The sequence below is a fragment of the Lingula anatina genome, chromosome 1, assembly GCF_051362555.1.
Source record: "Lingula anatina isolate TDL-2025a chromosome 1, LinAna3.0, whole genome shotgun sequence".
NCBI classification, from domain to species: domain Eukaryota; kingdom Metazoa; phylum Brachiopoda; class Lingulata; order Lingulida; family Lingulidae; genus Lingula; species Lingula anatina.
Genome location: NC_141767.1, coordinates 24,328,911 through 24,348,128, shown reverse-complemented (window position 1 = coordinate 24,348,128; position 19,218 = coordinate 24,328,911). Strand labels below are relative to the sequence as shown.

At 33.0% G+C, this 19,218-nt stretch overlaps 3 protein-coding genes across 16 annotated transcripts in view; 1 reads left to right on the top strand and 2 right to left on the bottom strand.

Moving 5' to 3' along the window:
* The window catches only part of LOC106181849 (multiple PDZ domain protein), a 75,293-nt gene extending 70,076 nt beyond the window's left edge, over window positions 1–5,217 (bottom strand). For 11 of the 14 annotated variants that reach the window (XM_086999508.1, XM_086999509.1, XM_086999511.1 and 8 more), the window contains exons 1-4: window positions 5,058–5,216; window positions 2,968–3,058; window positions 2,128–2,377; window positions 1,250–1,516 (exon numbers count right to left, since the gene is read on the bottom strand). In XM_086999508.1, the coding sequence (XP_086855634.1) occupies window positions 1,250–1,516; window positions 2,128–2,377; window positions 2,968–2,983 (533 nt within the window). In that variant the 5' untranslated portion in view covers window positions 2,984–3,058; window positions 5,058–5,216. Of the gene's footprint in view, window positions 1–1,249; window positions 1,517–2,127; window positions 2,378–2,967; window positions 3,059–5,057 lie in introns of all 14 variants that reach the window. The other 3 variants (XM_086999515.1, XM_086999514.1, XM_086999519.1) reach the window with 1 other exon arrangement.
* Window positions 5,218–5,220: 3 nt separating this feature from the next.
* Window positions 5,221–7,823, top strand: LOC106181852 (TM2 domain-containing protein biscotti). Its single transcript, XM_013566362.2, has 5 exons — window positions 5,221–5,731; window positions 6,215–6,294; window positions 6,438–6,564; window positions 6,786–6,877; window positions 7,137–7,823. The coding sequence occupies exons 1-5, from the start codon at window positions 5,631–5,633 to the stop codon at window positions 7,310–7,312; spliced, it is 576 nt and encodes a 191-aa protein (XP_013421816.1). The 5' UTR covers window positions 5,221–5,630; the 3' UTR covers window positions 7,313–7,823.
* Window positions 7,815–19,074, bottom strand: LOC106181851 (voltage-gated purine nucleotide uniporter SLC17A9). Its single transcript, XM_013566360.2, has 11 exons — window positions 18,893–19,074; window positions 16,746–16,872; window positions 15,697–15,916; window positions 12,967–13,066; window positions 12,315–12,388; window positions 11,905–12,076; window positions 11,456–11,552; window positions 10,956–11,043; window positions 10,490–10,696; window positions 10,122–10,151; window positions 7,815–9,822 (listed from the first exon to the last, which is right to left on the bottom strand). The coding sequence occupies exons 1-11, from the start codon at window positions 18,982–18,984 to the stop codon at window positions 9,683–9,685; spliced, it is 1,347 nt and encodes a 448-aa protein (XP_013421814.1). The 5' UTR covers window positions 18,985–19,074; the 3' UTR covers window positions 7,815–9,682.
* Between the last annotated feature and the right edge of the window lie 144 nt (window positions 19,075–19,218).

The following is a 19,218-nucleotide window of genomic DNA, read 5'->3' as shown; positions in this document are numbered from 1 at the left end:
ATAAATTATATATTGCTTTTGCTTCAAATATACAATCAAGCAAATTCACTTCTTTTTCTTCTTTCTTACAGATTACCATCAATGCATACAAATTTTATTTTGCTTAAGTGGATATTCACTTCTGCTTCAATTATACACGTCATTCCATGCAATGCCTGGAAGGAACATTTTCAAGCTCACAAAAATTCAGCATTCCATTTTTTTTCTTTTTTTACCAAAGAAGCAAACTTCTGGGCTACAATTAAGTAAACATTCACAATTATATGTCACTTCTGATAATTGAGCCATCAATGTGAATCTACCCCGAGACATTAGTGGATCCATGATTTTGTTTAGGGGGAAGGGGTGGCACAAGGGGAAAAGGTAGAGGTTTAGAAAAAAATTGCTCTTGAGCATGATAAATAACACTTTTACCGTCTCATGAAGGTTTGAATAAAGATTGGACGAATGAACCAATTATTTTGAAGAAACAAAAATTGTGCCTAGTAATATTGCTTTACGTACACACCATAACACATATATTTAAAACAGTATTACATACAATGGAATTGGGAATCATAGAATCAAAGCAATTTGCCCCATATTGTGCAACGCAAAGCTAATTAAAGAGATTGGTAACCCATGAATTTAATAACAACTAGAACACAAATTGGCATGATAAAGCAAAATAAGTAAACATTTCAGGTAAATACAAAATCCCTCTGGAGCAATTTGCTGGCATTATACTCAAATAAGGACTCCACATATCTCAAGAATTAAAAGCAATATAATAAATGGCCACTTTGGGATTTTTTATGATTAGTGTAAATACAGAAAATTAATTTTAGAATGTTAATCAGCATCCTTTCAGATAAATTAAGTCTTAATGTTTACACATGATTGCCAAGGTCGAGGAAACAGTATTAAAAGTTCACTTGAGGTGGACCATGGTTTATGAGGTTTTAAAAATACTAAAAATAGTCAAGACAGGTATAAGTGATAGCTATAAAATTCAAAGCAGAAAAACAAGGAAAGGATAATGATAATTAACTGGTTGAAAATAAACATAGAAATACATCTCATTCTGATCACTTAGTGTATTGCAAGATGAACTTAGTATTTGTAAATATCTAGTCAATGATGCACAGGACAAGAATCTTTTAATTGCTGAATTATCTACCATTTTACATATTACTGTATATATTGCTACATGAAATACACTCATCATAACATTCCAAATAAAACTAAACTAAACAATTCCTATACTTACTGAGCAGCTATTCCACCTGGCTGGATCTCTTTAACAAAAATCCCAAGTTCTCCTCTATTTTCACTTTTCAAGCCAACCACGCTGAACCCAAGACTCTTCCCCTCCTCTTTGGTCAGCTGGACATATATGACCTGTCTGCCTTGTGCTGCAGTTTCTATGGCCTCCCTGAAATCCTCTTCTGTAAGCGGTCGGGCTGGGTGCTCTTGGGGTGGAGTACCTTCTTGCCTAGCATTTCGGTTCAGTGGCAGAGTCGCTTGATTCTCATACCTTAAAAAGAAATAAGTGGCACAAAAATCGGATTTATATCAATCAGCCATTATATTTTCATTTACATTAAAAATACAGAGTGAGAGGCCCGACCCTGCATGTGTGATAGAGCATATTCCTTGGAGCATCTGTAAGATTGACAGCCATTTATGTCTGCATGCTGCTCTGAATTCCCAGGATCAATTTCTCAATACATGAGATTTGTTGAGTATCCAATGCAATGCAGACTGGCAGATCATCCCATATTATGTCACTTAAAAAGCTCTAACAAAAAACATTTCATCACTATAAAATGATACCAATATTTCTTTGGAGGTAAGGTTACCCTTCGTTCTTTAAGAATGCCTGAAATTTTCAACTAAAATATAGACTTCTTTTAACAAGTCCATTAACCAATTTTCAAATACATTAACAATATGATAGAAGTGACAACTTTCTTAACATAATCACTTTTTAACAACTGTCTGTCAGAAGGTACTTAAACTAGTATCATGGGCATATTGCTGTGATATTCTCAGAACTATTATTCATACTAGCACTGCAGGTTGAAGTTAAAATGGCGAGTTTTATGTATATATGCTACCATTATAATAAACACATGACCAACTTACTTCTCTGCCACCTCTGGTCTGATAACTAAGTCTCCAGATGGAGAAAAGTTAAAGTCTTCTTCGCTCAACCCCTGAGTGTCATGAACTTGTTTCAACTCTTGTAGAGAGGTCTGTATGGAGAGAAGACGACTGAACACTGGAGAGTCTAGCATACAAATGATAGAGGCTATCTCATCTTCTAGGGAAGGGTCTCCGGTGTCTTTTATTTGCTCCTGAATCTGGAGCAAAAGCTCTAAAGCATGCTGAGTGTCTGCAAGAAAAGGAAAAACTATTAGAATTGTTCTTGTCAAAGTGTAAATTGACAGAATAATGGAAACCTGTTTAAAATGAGGCATTGAGAGATTTCCAACATAATGCTTACTGAGAAAGAAAAAGAAAATCTAATGCACGCACTTTCAGCTTACAAATTTTTGTTATTTTCTACGTTAAAATGGAAGTACACACATCAAAACTGCAGGAAAAATCCCCAGCAGGAATAATTTTTAGGACCCTCAAAATGCTTCAGATTGACAAATATTTTTTTAATCAACTGATACTAGGATAAATCTACGTTTGTTATATAACTGCTTCCTACAGTATTAGAAATACACCTGAACACAATTCCTAATACTAATTAAAACTTTTACATCTTTAGCTGTTAGAATTGTTCAAACTGAAAAAAAAAGCCAATTGAAACTGCAGTAGTGTTTGGAACCAAAACTTAAATTTGGCTATTAATGATAATTTAACTAGCTAAAACACATATTAGTAAAAAATTGTTTAAATATGAGGCAGGGTACAACAGTTTCTCAAGACCATTACTTTTGACGAATACTTGATAACAAGTCCAACCAAACATACCTGCTTGGAGAGCCATCTTGTTGGGTTAACACAGCCTGGTATATAACCCCATTCATATATTGTCTAGGCAAGGTCAGCAGATATGGCAACTCTGAAAACAGTTGAATAATGCTTATAATGCTATATCCAATATACTGTACAAGGGTTCTGAAGAAAAGTCATGAAACATAGATTTGTCAGCAGCTAATTACAGCAATACCACAAAGATGAACAACTCGATAGTCATGCAACATCCTCCATATGAGAGTTGGACAATTCAGCTATTGAATTTTTGCTTCTAAGGCTAAACTGTAACAGAGCACCATGAATATATCATTACTATAATATAACAAAGAAAAAAAAACAGAAAATCAATCTACAGCAATAAATTTAATTCACTGAATCAGTGTGGTCTTAATCAGAAGTTTAATGTCAAACTGATTAAATTCTTTCACAACTTTAATTTCTTTCTTTCTCTGTTTAAATAGGTAAATTTCTCACTGTCAAATATACCAATTTATTTCACATCAAAGAGCCAACTGTGGAATTTAAACATCTGCAATTTATACTCCTGTTTATGCTATGGCTAAAACTAAATACCACTTGTTTACAATCTGGGGTTAATGTTTGCACGTATCTGACCTTACCTAGAAATTGATCTACACAAGTGAGAAGGTTTCCTCATCCAGAATCATATTTTGCTAGCAATCAGTTTCAACTTTATTCTTACAAAGCAATCCTGCACCAAATATTATCAGTCTACTACCAGGAATACAATGGGCTTCTCCACTAAGAATATGGACTTATAAAATACATAGCCACAAGAGTTTTAAGGATGACAGGGGACACATAACTTCTCCTTTCCTCCCTCCTTGAAAAATTCTGGGTAAGTCAGTAAGATACAATGGTAAAAATTAATTTTCTGTAAGTTGCATCATAGGAAATTGCTTTGGAATTTTACCAAAAGTCACATTTTATATGATTTTTTTCTGATTGAAATTGTGGTTGCTGCAAGCAGACTTCCATCTATATATAGAACACAACAGTTTTCTATTTCTTTTTTAAGCAGAGATAAATATCAATAACATATATTCACAACTGCTCTGCTAATCCATGATGATAGGGATTTATAATCAACCTTTATCAACAAAGCCTTTTCAAAATGATTTAAGTGATCTGCATTGCTGATCAAGTTTGCTTTTTCTTTTGGGCGACCAGCATAGTAGAACTGCAATTTGCTTCAAACTGTATATTTTCTCAATGAAACAACAAACATTTTTCTTAAGATCTAGAATGCACTGAAGACATGAATACTAGAAGTTTTAAATTTTTTGCTTGTTAAGAATTAATTGCAAAAAGCTTCATAACCTCAGTTCCAAGTCTTGTGAATATCCAACTAGTAGTAAGGATGTTACTTACTAAACAGATACTCATTTATTATGATTTCACGAAAAAAAAAACTGTAGAAATGTCAGATTACTATCAAAATCAAAACAAATTTTCCTCTGTTTAATCACATATATGAATAGTTATCCAAATGGATGGATAGGCATTGACTTTAATACCTATTGGCTTACCACAAATATGCATACCCTGGTGTGTATTCTATATTTAATTTGAGGAAATATATGTAGTATCTGCAAATGATTTCTTTACTCAAGTAATTTAATCTAAGACATGCTATGACAGTTACTTAATCTCATAATTTTCCAAAAATTAGTGTGATTTACAGGGCTTAGAATCTGGCATGATTTCAAAACAATACACTACAGTTAAAAACGAAATGGCGATAAATTGAGAAAATAAATAATTCAACAGCATGCAACAGGTTACTGCCCTTACACGGAAGAAAGATTCAGTCAGCAGTCAAAGCTCTTCAATTACTTTGCACATGCATAACACGCATTAATTTAAAAAAATTAAAAGATTTGATCTGAAACTTCACCTACAGGTCTATGTGGTCTCCAGTTGGGCGGGGTTAAAACAGTCATTCCCATACATTGTCACCAAAGTTTGGTCAAGAGTGCCACATATTTCGTACTAAAATAAACCATTAGTTAATTTGTGGATCACACCTGCAGTTATGAATTTAACGTTCTTTTCTTACATACCTGTTCCTCTCTGGCTCAACGGCCTGGCTGTCTGACCACCGCTTAACTTCGAAATTAAAAAAGTTTTCCGAGTGTCCTCGTACCTGCAGCAATCTGGACTACTTTAATGGTCGAACTTCCGGTAAATCGCTCCACAGCATCCGCTTGGAGTTTTACCTAAGTTGTAGTTGCATTGTTGGAGTCACATTTAACAGAATAACGATTGACGTCCACAAATACAACAGAAGTGATGTTGTTTATTCTTGTTGTGTGATATCTTGCTTTTTTTATGTATGCGGAGGAAGAAAATTTTGCTGTGCAACGGTCTAGGGAAAAGACGGACGAAGTCTAGGGCTCGAGGAAGAAAGATTTTTACCCTCTGAAAATAGGCTGCGCTGCATTGGAGTTGGTTTTGAGCTAGATCTACCGTCAGATTGTGATGTTTCTATTCAGAATGTAGATCTGACGATAAATTGCGATTTAAAATCTTGCAGGCACCCATGTGATGTACTTGATTTATGCTTAATTTGTGCCCACTTTGGAGTTAAGACAACTCAGAAGAGAGGATGTACTCTTGACTATCACATTCACACTATGAATACACATTCGGCTGTATTATGGTGGTATGTGCTTGTTACTCTAGCACTACCTGGTTCTTTATGTACAAAGCACTGCTCAGATCTTCTGAAAGGACAGTATCCTTTATGTATTATAAATCTAATACACCCAGAATAAATTAATTTACAATTTGTTTTACCTGAGGCTCAAACTAGGATATACCTGGAGTAATTATTTAACAGGAGGCTTGATAGTCTGCGTAATCCCACTCTAGCACTCTTATCTGCATGTATGAAATATGCACCGTTGTGCTATTGGAACACAAGTCTTGGGGAAACATCCTCCTGTTAGTCTGATCCTTGTGCTAATAAGTGTATAAAGTGTATATGAGTGTATGGTAAAGTTTTAGAAAGAAAAAAGTCACAAAAAATGACTGATATAAGTCAAAACATACACGAGAGAGATTATTTAATCTTCCTTTATGGGTCAGAGGCAAATGTGCAATTCATTAATACATGTTAGCTTTATTAGTACTAGGAGTCTGGCATTTATACATATGATATCAATACATTCATATTTCAATACATAAAAATAGTACATTTTTCTTTGATGAAACACAGATATAAATGCAAAGAGCCTGAGATAGATCCAGACACCCAACAAGCAAGAGGCTGTACCAAAGAAAACCAGTTAATAGATGGTAAGAGTAGTGAAGTATTGCTTTATTTGATATAATGGTAAAATGGTTCATGGGTCCAGAATATTTATATTTGTTCAGTTTCACTAGTCCAATGGCTCAGAAGTTATTGTTATTGCTAAATTGTTCTACATTTTATATTCTAGTCAGTTGCATGCCAGCACCAGATATTGAATGTGAAGGTTGTATAGATGAGACATGTACAAGCAATGCTGTGATGAGACACAATGGTTCTACTGTGGGCTTCAAAATGAAGGTGCCTTGTAAGTGGACGTAAGTATGTGTGCTCTTCTAGTTGGAAGGGCAGTCTTTGTTATTAATTTTAATTTTTCATTTGATATTATTATTTTTGTGATTAATTTTCTTTTTTGTCATTGACCTTTCAAGATTTTCAAAATACTAATTAAATAATATTTATAATGGAATTTAAGTTCAAATCGGTGTTCTTCATTAAAAAAGAATGATGTAATGCTTTTTGCTTTGGATTTTTATAGGAACGGATATTCCTTTGAAGTCTCTTTGCTTCTATCAATATTTCTTGGGATGTTTGGGATTGATAGATTCTATCTTGGATATCCAGCCATAGGTAAATTTGTATTTTTGAGAAGTTGAACATTTAGTTATGGAGGCACCACTAGTATCATGCATGCAGTATACTGCAAACAATATATGATTGCAGCCTGTTGTAATTTAACAAAAGTATGGAGGCTGTTATGACACTTCCTTTACGCACTGAAATATTCACTAAATCTCAAAATGTGTATCCCATCTTTCGTCAATATCCATTTCCTGTTCAATATTTGGTTAACAAATCACTAAAAGCAAAGATTCTCTTGGCTTTCCAGGTTTACTCAAGTTCTGCACATTGGGCTTCATGTTTATAGGACAGTTAATAGACATCATCCTTATAGCTGCCCAGGTGGTGGGCCCATCAGATGGCTCCCACTATGTGATAGATTATTATGGGGCTGGACTGACAAGGGTAGTGACTGATAACTGGACAGTCAATGTGACAGAATAGCTTTGAATGCTGAGTGCTCAATAATTATCTCCTCCTCCCAATTGCCTGCATAGCACAGAGTTGTTTTCGATTTTTTTGGGCTGCTTATCTGTCTAAAGTTGTTTTCTATGACTGCTTGATAATTCAGAGAGAAAAACTTTTTACACATCTGCTCACTCCAAAATAGTGTTTGCTAATGATCTCCAGGTATGCACGGGTTAATCTCTCAGTTCAGCCCTATGTCCGGAGGTAGTAAAATTAAGTGATCATGGAGTTTTTCTTCAAGTGGGAGAACATACTTTAGAGGTAGTCATAAATGGCATCAGTAATATATTAATGTAGAGAGATATGAAGCCAGGTTAAGGCTTGTCCATATCAGGACTTATGACATGTTACATTTTTTGTGAAAGAACAAAAACTGAGATGTGGTGAAAAGGTATTGAATGACTGGCAATTGGACTTAACGTGAAACTGAATGATTCATTTTTAGTTCCATTTCTTTCATGAAAATAAAAACCATATCTTTATTTAATATATTTATTTTTACATAGTTTCTATAAGAAACAATGGCCAGCATTTTTACAGAGCAATCATTGAAAACATTTATAATCAGTGAAACTGCAAGTATTTTTTCATAAAATAGCCAATACAGGTTACACATATAGAAATTGAACTAAAACTCTGGTTTTGACATCTGGTGGATCTGTGAACAAATTTGAGAAAACGACCACCTCGTAACTTTATGCAGTTTACACCTTAATATAATTTTCAATGAAATGCACCACAAAACCAGCCGTTTCAAAATATATTAAAAATTATATATATAAATATAAACCACCTAACTGAAATGTTTAAATAATGTACAACCACAATTGTTTTTACTTTATTCCTCTAAACAAAACAAATTAATCTTTATGCAAGGCATATTAAGCAGATCATTATGGACGATTCTGCACTACACAAGATTTATTGATAATGTAAACCACTGTAGTGCAAAATCCAAAAGGGATGTATTTTGAGGCAAAATCACCAAAATTCTACTTTTATTCTAAGCATCACAAAAGTCTAGTCACAAAATATTATAGCATAATTAACATCTAACTTCTAAGTCTATACATATAAATGCCCCTTTTCAAGAATGGTGCTTGATGTAAAGCTATGAATATATTTAACCTCCCAAAAAAAGATAAATCTTAACTTTGGAATGTGCATATAATAAGGCCAATGGAAATGCTTGCTACAAATGAATTTGTTTAATGTCAATAAGTGAATATAATTACCCCATAATGAATTAGACTGTTGGGAGATTAAAATGCCCCATGTTCACAGTTTAACTTTAAAAATATACAAATAAACTTAATGTGAAACATAATAAATAATTGGCTAGGTTACATTTGTGCAATTGCAAAAGGTCCATCCCTCCATTCGTCACTCAAAATAAAGAAAATATTTACAACATGAAAATAATGCCAATATCAACTCTGTTTAACACAACATAATTTCTATACTGTAATAAATATACTTTCCTATCAAGCAATTACCCCAAAAAAATTAATAAATAAAAGCAGATGGTTGATCAGAATATGGCCAGACAAAAAAAAAAAAAAAAAAAAAAAACGCTACTAAATTGTCTATGTTTCTTACAGAAGTCATCTATCTGGCATAAATGCTGCCTTATCTGGTCTTCAAATTCTTGATTTGGGACCCTCTTTCAATATATCACAGCCCTTACATGCAGAATGGATATGTATATACATTTTTATCACTGCTCAAGTACAATTGTGAATGAACTGTGCCTGATTACACAAACATGCTGGTTTTAAACCAAAGATGGGGCGTTTTCTGTTTAACAGGTTCATATCTATTATATTGATAAAAATTTAGCTTGGAATACTACAGTTGTTACACACAAAGACACAGGAAAATGTTACTATATATATATATATATATATTCATGCAATTATAATGATAAAATCTGTAACTTCCATTTATGAGGGTCTTTGGTCCAAATTAATTCTTTCAATGACATGTAACAAACTTCTTTCAGTGAGGAGGGGGGGGGGGGTATTTCTTTTACCTGAGATCATAATCATATTAAAAATTAAATAAAAAATATTACTTCTGATGCACTGTATAACAGGATTTCATGGATTGCGAAACAAAATACATGATGAAATTAATAGAAGAAGACAGAAGCAAAAACAGTTCTTAAAAAATAAATTGAATTTCATGAAATCAAGCAAACAAGAACCTAAAGCAACTTATCCCATGTGCATGTAATGGCATAAAGTAGAATATTCCCTCCTACCAATAAAATGCCCAGATTGTGACATTGTTGGCTTAAACCCTATGTGAAATGGCACTTATGGACAATGTGGTGATGACCTGCCTTCATATTATTTTTTTTCCTGTTCCAAAGATGACGTAGACAGCCCATCCAAATATGCATACCATTGAAGTTTGATTAAATACTGCTGTCCAACTTTTGGTCACTTCCAACATGTGCCCAGCTACATATACACCTATAAAACCTGAAAAAGAAGGAAAAAAGACAAATGATCACTTATGAAGCAATCAACTCTACAGGTCAGCATTTTGTCACTGTTCACAATAAAAAGATGCTCTGATAAAAAACACTTCATTACATGCTCAGTTTTAAGAAAACCTGCTACTGCATGAACTAAAAATAAGGGGTGATGCAATCATAGCAGTTGTCTATCGTGAAAACCATCTGCTATCTTTGTAAAATTCTCTCTCTCTACACACATACACACACACACACATATCATTTTTAAATAAAGATATTTTTAAACTGATCTTCACTGTTTACCTGGAATTGCACCTGCCATATTCATTAATCCTGGAAAGAGAAGCAGTAATTTTTTGCACTGTGTCAATTAATAAGAGATCCATGGGAACAAAAATCACATCAACATAAAATCAGAACAATTAATTTTTGGCAGTTGGTCACTTCTCCAATTTTGGTATTCTCAGGTTGTACTTCACCTATCTAAGACACATAATTTACTAGAACAGCACCTGACCACTTTTTTATTCCAATACTGCATGAGAGCAGGCGTTTAAATTAGACTGCAAATGACTAACGTCTCTCAAGAAGTTCACATAAAAGCCATTTTTGAAAATTTTGCTACGTGAAAATACAAAGTAAACTCTTCACTCGCTAGAAGGTCAACTTACCAAATACAGATCCTGCAAATTGTGGAGCTATATCCTGTACGTTGACTAGGACACCACTGTTATGAAAGCCACAACACATGACTCCCACTGCCACACAGAACAGTGAAGTGTGGAATGTGTGCATGAAGGACAGAAGAAACAGGAAAAGTGCTGTACCCAGAAAACACAAACTCTGCATAACTTTGCGAACAGCTGTTACTGTGTAACCTGGAAAAAAACAAGAAATTAATGTTTTGAAATCTTTACTAATATTTTGATGTCTACTATAAACTGTTTAATTTTTTGTTTTAATTGTAACCTCATTAGTGCTCCACAGTTATAAGCAAGCTGGAAATGTTCAATTTAAAAGTATAAAGAGCTCCCCTCAGGGTTTGGACGTAAATATCTCACAATAGCTGTGCTCATGCAAATATATTCATCCTTAACAATTACTAGAACATAAATGTCCCATGCACCATGGGCTTACCCTTTGAAATTAGATTGTCTGCTATCCAACCACTAGATACAGCAGAAAAAATGGTTAGCAGCCATGGCAAGACATTGAATACCCAGCCCTTGAATAAAAACAGAAATTTAGTAAAATTATAAAATTATTTTCAGTCAAATAAGTATATTTTACCCAAAAGCTGTTTAACTGAAGGGTCAGTGTGTGTGTGTGTGTGTGTGTGTGTGTGTGTGTATGTGTGTGTAGATATACCTCTGATGAGCCTTTTGGTAAAAAAGTACCTAATGTATGAAGTCATAATTCTATTTCATTATTTTATTATATACATACATAAATATATGTATCCCCTGGTATTTCACTGCTTATGTTATTTATTTCATAAATAATTTTTTTTACAGTTTGGAAAATAAGTTCTAAAATATATTTGAATAAGATACTGGTATGACCTCCTAAAATGATTATTACATAAGATATATAAACAATGAATAAACATACATTAAAACAATGTGTGTAATTCATACCTTGGCTTGGGGAAAGTTTTCATGAAAATATGACGGTAGCCATGACAACAAAATGAAGAATGCATAGTTCTCACAAAAATGAGCAACGACTAAAGCCCTAAAACAAAAACAAACATATCTGTCTTATATAATTCCATATAAATAAAATCTTTCTTCAGGTATTTAAATTTAAATGTTTTGAAATTAATTAGGGGATTTAATGATAAATTCCTTCCTAATTAAGTTATCATTCATTTAATCAAAAACCTTTTAATAAATACTGATGAATTAACACACCATCCTACATTCCTCAAAACATTGCCAGTAATATTATTAAGCAAATGGTCTTTTACAGGCTTATGTAAGACACAACCAATATTAACATTCACATGCACACCAAGAGTTACACATAAGAATATCACATGGACTTGACTGGATTTATATTTAATTTTACATTGACAACTACTTACCAAAATGGAACTCTTGAGAGCAGTGACATCCATGGTACTGGTATATGTTCCTTTTGAGGCACAAAAGAATCTGGTACCATATTGTTTTTTAAAGAAACTACTTGATTTTTGGGTTTATTGCCACCCAGAAGATAATATCGAAGAAATAGCATCCATAGGAAGCCTCCAACTCCTGAAAAGGGATAAATAAATGAATAAGAACAGAATAAAATATGCATGCAAACAAAGCTTGTGTTAACCATTTCTGCGCACTTACAGAATCCTTAACAAAAGTATTATACAACAACTGCAACATGAGGTAAAACATTTTTTACAACCTGATGCTGACTTAAATAGCAAAAATATATGCAAGTCATGAAAATGTATCAGTCAAGTGAATTCTGTAATCATTTTGTAAATTAAACACTTACCTATCACATAAAATGTACTCTCCCATCCATAATATTCCAATAATAATGAGCCTATACTTCCACATAGCAGGGTGCTAAAATAGGGAGAAAATTTATACATTTACAAACAGACATGGAACTAAATATATAGTACCATGGACTGAACTACTGTTTTTTCTGCACCTGCATCATACAAGGTTATGAATAACTGCTTCTCATATTTTAATGATATGGTGTTGCTGTTAGTCTCAAAAATTAACATTTGCCCAATTTGGGCACTTAACAGTTGTTGATGGATATTAGAAATTAAATTATAAAAAAGCACACATAATTCTTTACCAATATGTTCATTATCAAATCTATAGTTTCTAAAAAGCTTTTGTTAAAAACATTTTTGCATTTCATAAAAATTAACACGAGTCTTAAAACCAGATTTCACTCTGGTGAAATTAAGTCTCATCAATACAAATTGTAAGGTACTTTTATCCAAGTATCTAAATATTTTAGAACTTAGACATGATGCATGTGAGATATTCATCGCAACCAATCATCTTTCCCTCCAGTTATGCCCCCCAAACAACCCCACACCCATAAAAAAAGATAAAACATATCCTGAAATTGTTTGAAATGACATCAAGTCACTTATGATGAATACACACAATTTTTTTCTTACCCACAATGTGACCCAGCAGCAACAAAGGCGTAAGTTAAAGATCTATTTTTTTGAGAAATCTTTTTGGAAACTATGCTAGTTACACTTGGATAGTGGAACCCTAGAGAAAAAGAAAAAAAAGAACAATAAGCATAATCCCAAAACCAAATGATTGACAGAAATGTGCATAAAATAAATATATCTTCACACCTGAATTCAAGTGAAATTTTTTTAACGGGAATCACCTGAATTATATGATAAAAAGAGAGATACGACACTGAAACAGATAGAAAAGAAACAAAGCATCAATATTCATTGGTATGCCCCTAATGCATCTCAGTTTTATTTTGCAAATCACTCCAAATTGAATCATATCTCAAAAATACCTTTGCCCTAAAAACACAAGCATGGTCAATTTGTGCTCAGTTATAAAGAGAAAGATAGGAAAACTTATATAAAAGCAACAGATGCTTATACTGTAAATGCAACTAAATAGCATTTAACAATGCCCCATCATCCACCATACAAAACATTGTACAAAAGCTATGCAGGTGCTTATTTGTACAGACTGACAACTTGATTATAAGATTGGACTTTTTAAAAACAACTTGTCATTTCGGGGGTTACTTATCTCCTCCAGAGGCCATAAATACTCATCTCATTTGCATAGAAAAGTGAAAATATCTTCAGAGTCCAATCCATTGATTCAATTGTCAAATCTAATACTGCATGAACAACCCTGGTATTTTCTTTTGCTAACCAGTCCAAAGAAAAAAAAGTAAACAGTTCAATGGAAGCAGTAATTCAGCTAAATGGTAGTTGATGTCAGAGAATCTGCTTCACGGATAAGTTTCAACAGCACCTATCATTATATATTTATTTGAAGAAGTAGCCTAGATATGTACATGTATGCCGTTTGTTAACAGAAGTCACATTTTAGAACAAGGTAAAATATTATCCAAGTAGTTTGTTGGCCAACTGGGAACAAGGGAACTGTCAGCAGAATTAAACTACCGGTAAATGTTATTTTAAGAATTGTGTGAGCCATCACTTCATCACCATGTCCAGGTTAACTCTATACACAGTCAAACTACCAGACACAACTTCACTTACTAGTACCCTCCACTCAGTTGGATGTCAAGTGCTGTAGGTTTACATTTATCAAATGAAAAACAAAGGGAAAACAAATAACAGCAAAAGGTCCCATCCACCCTCCTGGGAGCTAATATGGCCCACTTGCTCACCCAAAATGTTTCCCTGCTATAATGAAACTATACTGAAAACTTCTTTCCTCAGCAGGAATCCGTGCTGCTGAAAGGCTGGTTACACTTGGCATGTGGAAACCTGAAATTTTTGTGTCATGAATCTAATAATTAACTCAAATATAATAAGAATGCCTGTAGAAAAAAAATGCAAAATATTCTCTGATACTACCTTCTGAAAATAACAAAATAAAATGAATGAAAAAGACAAGAAAGCAATTATATTTCTAATCTATATACATTATGTAACTGAGATAGTTATTTTCAATTTCCTTTACATCATTTACTGCAAAGTTACCAATGGCAACACAGCTGAGCCTCCATTTACTTATCTTACAAAGCAATCATGCAACCAAACATGATATCTGTGGAAAGCAACCTGAATAGTTTTCAAAGTCTTATGTACTTCCATGAAAAAGTCTAAGCAAGCAGAAGACAAAATGTCATACTGGTATTTTCTTGTATGATTATTGCTGATAAAAACTATTGCAAGGTTCGTACAGCAACATACGTACAAATTCAAGCACAAATTCAAGTTTTTTTTTCAGCTGTACTCAAATACTTGTCAAGGACCTTTTTAACACAAATGAGGGCAATTTACTGTCATTTTAAATTGTATATACAAAAAGGATATTATTATATTATAAACATATTTTTTCAAATTTATGATAAAACACAAATTATGGAAAACAACCAAATATGAATCAAATTATGTCCCCTTCTGTGAATATTCCTTATTCTAGTAAAAACACTAAATTATGAAGTATTTTTTGACAAATTGACAAGTGATCGAATTCAGGTACTTTTCAAAGATAAAAATGATGGAATTCAAATCCTTTCCAAGGCTAATGGCAATATTAAAAAGATAACAACTGTTCATTTTGGCCACAAAATGAATTATCCTGAGGTTAATGGCAATTTTCCCATAACTATCAATGGTTAATGAATCCATTTCTATATTCAAAGTTAGTTCCTGTTTTTTTTTTCCGAAGTTTTTTTTTTTTTTTTGTATTATAATTTCTTAAGAGATTATTACAGAGTATAGCTATCTATGGAGGTCATGTGGTCCGATAACAAGCACAGCTTTTTTATTAATTGCTATAACGGCTGCTTTTGTGATAAAATAGAATATATTGTATTTCTATGAGTTGTTTACAATGTATTTATTGTGAAATTTAGATCTCATATGAAGAGTTGTTATCCCTTTAACTACTTTTTAAGGCCACAGACTGTATTTAAGGTGCAGACTTGAAAGTGCTTGTATTCAGCTCTGCACCTCGAATACAGCCTGTGGCCTAAAAAGTAGTTAAAGGGATAACAACTCTATATTACAATGTTCAAAAATAAATAAAAATTAATGAAGTTGTTCAGCAGTAAATTTCCTTTTGATAGTTTAACAAAAGTGAGGTACTGTATCTACACTCTTGCTTTTATTTCTGCCATTTAAGAGCCTGGATCATGAATTATAATATAAAGAAATATACTTTACCTTGGCATGCTCCAAGAAGTACTCTTGACAGTACAATCACATTGACTGTGGTGGCTTTATCACTACTTAGATATGCTAACTTAGGAGTGATGAATGTAATAAATGACCAGCCACATGCAGCAAAAGAGATAACAATATCTCCCCCTATTCTGTCACTGAGGTAACCACCAAGTACCTGTGTCATTGTATAACCCCAAAAGAAACAGGACAGCACCATTCCCTGGAAGGAGACAATATTGTAAGCTGTCAAATATGAACGTAAACAACATATACAATTTAAATTCTTTTTAAATTTTTAAAAACAGAAAACATTTTAAGCATGAATGACAAAAACAAAATGCCCAGACATCCTACAGCTGCCATGCAATCATTTTATATTTGAAAGCCTTCTATCCCTTACTGCCCACCTGTTGCCCTATTCATGGTACAAGTCTGATACAGTGTGAGGAAAATTAATTTTGAAAATCCTTTCAAGAAAATTTCCTGACACCAGATTGTAGAATATATTATTGTGATTAAATAGGCTTTAAAATGGTCTTGATAGCTGTTCAGGTGAGGGAGATCTGTTTGAAATCGACACAACAGTTTACTGCTGTAATGTCATCGGCTCTCATTACACAGCAATGTTTATTCCTCATTAACCACATAATAGATCCCTTAATAATAAAATACAGGATGTTTTGCCTGACTTTTTCAGGTTGTATAATTCTTCATGAATTAATGAATTTCCTCAATCGGATAATTCACTCAAATGAAGGTTGTATGGTCAGCTGATTCAACAGCTATACTGGATTTGTTGTTCAACCAATACTTCCACACTTTTTTCTAAAATATTCTAGAACATCCATATTTTGAGTCAAATTATGATCAACTTACAAATCTTCCCCCTTTATTGGGTTATCCAACATGTTCAGTACTAGATAAAGCCATGTTAATACAGCTGCCCTTCATTTTTTTCATTCCAACTGACCTGATAAGTAAAGCATATGGATTTTAGACGAAATAAATGTAGCTAGCCTGACAAGTTAATCATGTACATAAAAACCTACTGATTGTGTTTTGTCCCATTTGAGTTCTTTTGAAATAGCAACCACACATAGGGGCATCACAGTCCTGGCAGTATACAACACGGAACAGCCTGTGAACAAGGTTAAAACCCATATGTACTTCTCCCGTCTGAAAAAGTAACAAAGAATAATCATATTTTTGACTACAACGATGAGTTTGATGAAATGCAGTTCTCTTACTATTAAAATGGCATACCTGGAAATCAACAAAGAGTGAGTCATTATGAAATTTCTCACACTTTACAGCAAACTAACCAGGAATGAAAAGAGATATTTGGTTGTGAAAATCCAAATAAATCTCTCTCTGTCATAAACTGCGTGATCTTACCTTAGGCAAAATTCATACTGTTATCAATATGAGTTCGCCAAGAGCCAGGGTCATTAAATATTATCATTTGTAACATAAAAGAAAGAAAGATGGATATAACACAAACTACTACATATATTCTGAATCTTTATTTATTGCATAACTCCAAAAGAAAATAAGTACAATTTGATAAAGAACTAATTATTTTGAATCTTTCTTTTTCAGGGAAAGGTATCCTTTAACAAGCTCAATACACCTGTCAATCTATTTAAAAATAAAATGAATCCAGCATTTCTATATATCATGCCATGTTGATTTGATAGTGATATACCCTTATGCCACCAAACATATCTCAGCTTAATTATTTTTTCATTATGGTATAAAACGCATTAATATTTCATTCACAGGCAGTAGGAATCTTAACAGAAAGTGTATGTTCTTCTCTCGATAATACATTTGATATTTAGCTTAAAATATTCTCATAAAAAAGGAAGCCCCTTTTGACACACACACACACACCACACAGACATACAAAAAAAATTAACTCAAAAGGGAACATCTGTTTTTGCAACCTAAAGTGATTAAAATGATAATAGTCATTTGCAATATTTGCAATCATTTTTTGTGTGTTTTTATAATTTCAGGAGATAACCAGAGAAGCAGGGGTTATCAACCAAATATTGATATCACTGGTGTTTAGCATGCCCTGTCATTAAATGGCAATGCATTATTATAATTTGCACTAAATCCATTAACTATAATTTTGCATTACTATACAGGACCCATATGTCACAAACAATTATGCCTGTGCAAGCCAATTTTTTCCAATTTTACTAATATTGATGAATGGGCTGATTATTACCACACATTACAGTCAAGGTAAAAAATTGATATGGTCCATTATGATAACTTCAAACTAGAATTTATATTTAAGACAATCTGAGAAGGATGATGCTCTGAGAGACTTCACGACATACAGTGTATGCTCTTTGTTTAGGAGGACTTTGTGCCCCTTAAAGGGATAATAACTGTTCGTTTTTGGCCAGCAAATGAATTTTCCTGAAGTAAACAACAATTTTCCCATACTTACCAATGGTTAATGAATCCATTTCTATATTCAAAGTTGGTCCCTGTTTTTTTTTTTTTTCTAAAAAGTTTGCTTTTTTTGTAATAATCTCTTAAGAGGTTACTACAGAGTATAGCCATCTATAGAGGTCATGTGGTCCAATGACAAGCTCAGATATCAGAATAATAGTTATAACTGCCATTTTTGTGGTAAAACAGAATATATTATGTATCTATCATTCTAAGAGTTGTTTACAATGTTTTTATTGTGAAATATACTGGTAGATCTCATATGAAGAGTTATTATCCCTTTAATTCATTTTTTTCTAATCATCAACCCCTTTTTTTAAAGTAAATGTCCTTGCCCAAAGAATTTACCACTTTATGTGCATTTTATCCCTTCTTAATTGATTCCAACTTACCTTTCTTCCCTTGGCTACTGTGCATTCATCTGTTTTGATTTATAGTACATAAGTGTATTGTGTAAAGTAGTAAAAAAAAGTTTATAGTTTGAATAGAAAAAATATGGTGGCCTGGTTCAACGAGTTTCTTGGGCGAGATGTCGTGAGTCATAAGTTGACTTGTGAGATGTCATCAGTTTTATACTAACAAGTAACAGCTAGCATACCAGTAAATGCTTGTAATTTTGTATGTAATTTGTATATTACAGTAACTTTCTGTAACATCACTAACATTGTCAAACGATTACTTAACCCATTTCTAGGTAAAGAATATTGTTATAAAAACCAATTTTTACCTGTTCCATAATGTGTTGTTTACGTTCTTCCCGTCGTCTCTTGTTATTTGAACTTTTGGAGTTATCAAAGGACTGTTAGGGTCCCCGTCCATAGTGTTAATTCAACTCATTGGCTTACCACTTAGGGACAGACAAACCGTGGCAAAGATCCTACAGAGTTAAGTTATAGCTTATGTGAGTTTAGTTGCGTATATATAGATACACCAATTTTAAAATGCTTTTTATTCTGTATCAAGTTATGCGACTATTTAGATTTAAACTAAACTGTGCTGTTTTTAATATGAAATAATTAACAATATAAACAATGCATGCACTAAGTTAATTGC